The following is a 2,202-nucleotide window of genomic DNA, read 5'->3' on the forward strand; positions in this document are numbered from 1 at the left end:
TTCGTCGCTTCTTCAGTGGTGTGACGCCGATTTATGTTATCCCGCCAGCCTCCCAAGACCTTCTTACGCTCCTGCGTCTGCTACGTTTGTCCCGTATCTTTAAAATTCAACAGACTATCCCTGTCACTAAGGTGTTGTGGGAGTCGATTTCGAAGTCGTCGGCAAGACTTACTATCCCGTATTTTATGCTGATGGTCGTGACTACCATTCTGTCTTTCATCATGTTCGAACTTTAGTAGGGTCAGGAGTACTTTTACGGCCAAGGAAGCATCATTCGAGAGCACAACATGACCTTCCCAGCTGAGCTTGAAGGTTCTTTGCCCGGTAAACGCTTTCTCGTCAACTATAAAGGGGAGTTCTCAAGCTTTGATGATTCCTTTTCGGCCTTCTGGTTTGTTATCCTAACACTGGCGACTGCGGGTTATGGTGACTTGGAGCCTGTGACGAGTTCGGGGAAGCTTGTAGCTGTCGTGGCTATGATCTTCGGTGCCTGTTATACTGTCATGCCACTTACATTGGTCGGATCTCAGTTCAACAAAAGTTACTTGGAATACAAGCGACGTGAGGCACTTTTGAGGACCAAACAGGAGGTTTGAAAGCCTTATGTCGTTAAACGAGGCGAGAGCGGTGGGAAACCTTTGCGCGCAATGAATCGTTTAATCGAATGCTGCAATTACTGCGTGATCGACTCGAGCAAGCTTGCAAGTTTGTATCCGTAAAGCTGAAATCCATTGCCTAGCAACGCGAAAAACAAGCGAAAGAAAGGTGTGCATGTTCATATAAAATAATGGTAGCCACTACAGCTAGACGCGGAAACCTGATGCATGTAGCAAGTCGATCCTTTTCTCCACCATCGCTTTTTGAATGGGAAACACATTCGTCAAGCCACGCTCCCGAGCCTCTTCGAGTGCTCGCTGGGCCACGACCCTGAATCGATCATCCTCGTGGTCCAGGACAGAACGAGCAGCTTGATCGTCCTGTAACTGAGCGGCTCGTTCGTCCTTGAGAATTTTACGTCTGGCATCAGCCTGCTGCTTTTGTCCAATTGCAAGTCGAAGATCTTCCAGCCGACGTTCCTGTTCCTCTTGCTTGGATTGCATTTCGATACGCCTACCGAATTGTTCCCACTGAACGACACATTCCAGCGCTTCCTGGGCCTCACGCTCCTTCTCGCGCTGTTTACAGTCGAGTTGGTGACGCCGACTACGCGCAATAGCTTCCTGCTCGGCTGCACGACGATCTGCCCGCTCTTTAAGCATTTTATCTTCCTTGCTACGCACCTCCTTGCTCTGATTTTGAAGACGTTCCTCGTTCTTTTGCTCCAGTTTCACGAGGTTGTTCGTGGCGAGGTCGATCATGCGTTGTTTACGAGCCTGGGCATTTTCCTTCTTCTGTCGCTGTAGATCCAACCGCTTAGCATCGCGCAACTGCTTTTTGCGCTCTTCTTCCTCGCGTTTGAGATCTTCACGACGTTCCTTTTCTTTCTGCATCTCTCGATGCAATTGTAGGCGCTGGTTTGCTAGCTGCGTATCTTCACTCGCTTGCTTCAAACGCAACTTCCGTTGCCTTTCTTTTTCCTTTTCGTCTAGATATTCCTTCTCTGCCTGCTGCTTCATGCGTTCGCCTTCTCGTTTTTCCTGTTCATATTGAAAGAACGCAGTTAGTAGATAGCTACTGTGGCTATGAGGGTATCTTTGAAGCATTCGTACCTCGCGGAGCTCGTTGATGTAGCGCTGCTTGTACTCTTCGAGCTGTTGTTTCTGGATTGCCGCTAGTCTAGCATTTTCCTCGAGGCGTTTCTTTGTTTTACGCTGTTCCTCTGCTTCACCCTCGATTACCTGGGCAACCACCTGCTGGTCATAATGGTAACTTGTCAAGTCGTCCTGGTCCTTAAGCATTTGTTTCTCTTCAAGCTGAAGCGTGCGGTGCTGTAACATAGGCTTGCGTGTTAGTTTATTAGAGCAAGGGCATGTATCACAGTCGCACTACTCACGTGAACCACATCGGTTAGAAGTTGTTTGCTGCGTAGTGTTTTCATGCGATCGGTTTGTTCGTAGAGCAGCCGATTGGCGCGTTCAATTTGCTTGGTTTGCGCCTCCCGTTGTAGTCGCATCTCCTCCTCGTCGATTTTCTTTCGTTCCTCTTCCAGACGCTCCTCCTTGTCTTTTTTCCAGCGATCCTTCTTCTTGCGCATAGCCTCCA

General features: G+C 48.9%; 2 protein-coding genes across 2 annotated transcripts; one reads left to right on the forward strand and one right to left on the reverse strand.

The window, feature by feature from the left end:
- Nucleotides 1-287: 287 nt before the first annotated feature.
- On the forward strand, nucleotides 288-814 carry PPTG_19756 (hypothetical protein; the record flags this gene model as incomplete). Its single annotated transcript, XM_008918280.1, has 1 exon — nucleotides 288-814. The coding sequence occupies one exon, from the start codon at nucleotides 288-290 to the stop codon at nucleotides 594-596; it is 309 nt and encodes a 102-aa protein (XP_008916528.1). The 3' UTR covers nucleotides 597-814.
- Nucleotides 804-2,194, reverse strand: PPTG_19757 (hypothetical protein; the record flags this gene model as incomplete). The annotated part of the gene is made up of 3 exons (XM_008918281.1): nucleotides 804-1,637; nucleotides 1,710-1,928; nucleotides 1,994-2,194. The coding sequence occupies 3 exons, from the start codon at nucleotides 2,192-2,194 to the stop codon at nucleotides 804-806; spliced, it is 1,254 nt and encodes a 417-aa protein (XP_008916529.1).
- Nucleotides 2,195-2,202: the final 8 nt, after the last annotated feature.

Source organism: Phytophthora parasitica (assembly GCF_000247585.1).
Source record: "Phytophthora parasitica INRA-310 unplaced genomic scaffold supercont2.172, whole genome shotgun sequence".
Taxonomy (NCBI): Eukaryota; Oomycota; class Peronosporomycetes; order Peronosporales; family Peronosporaceae; genus Phytophthora; species Phytophthora nicotianae.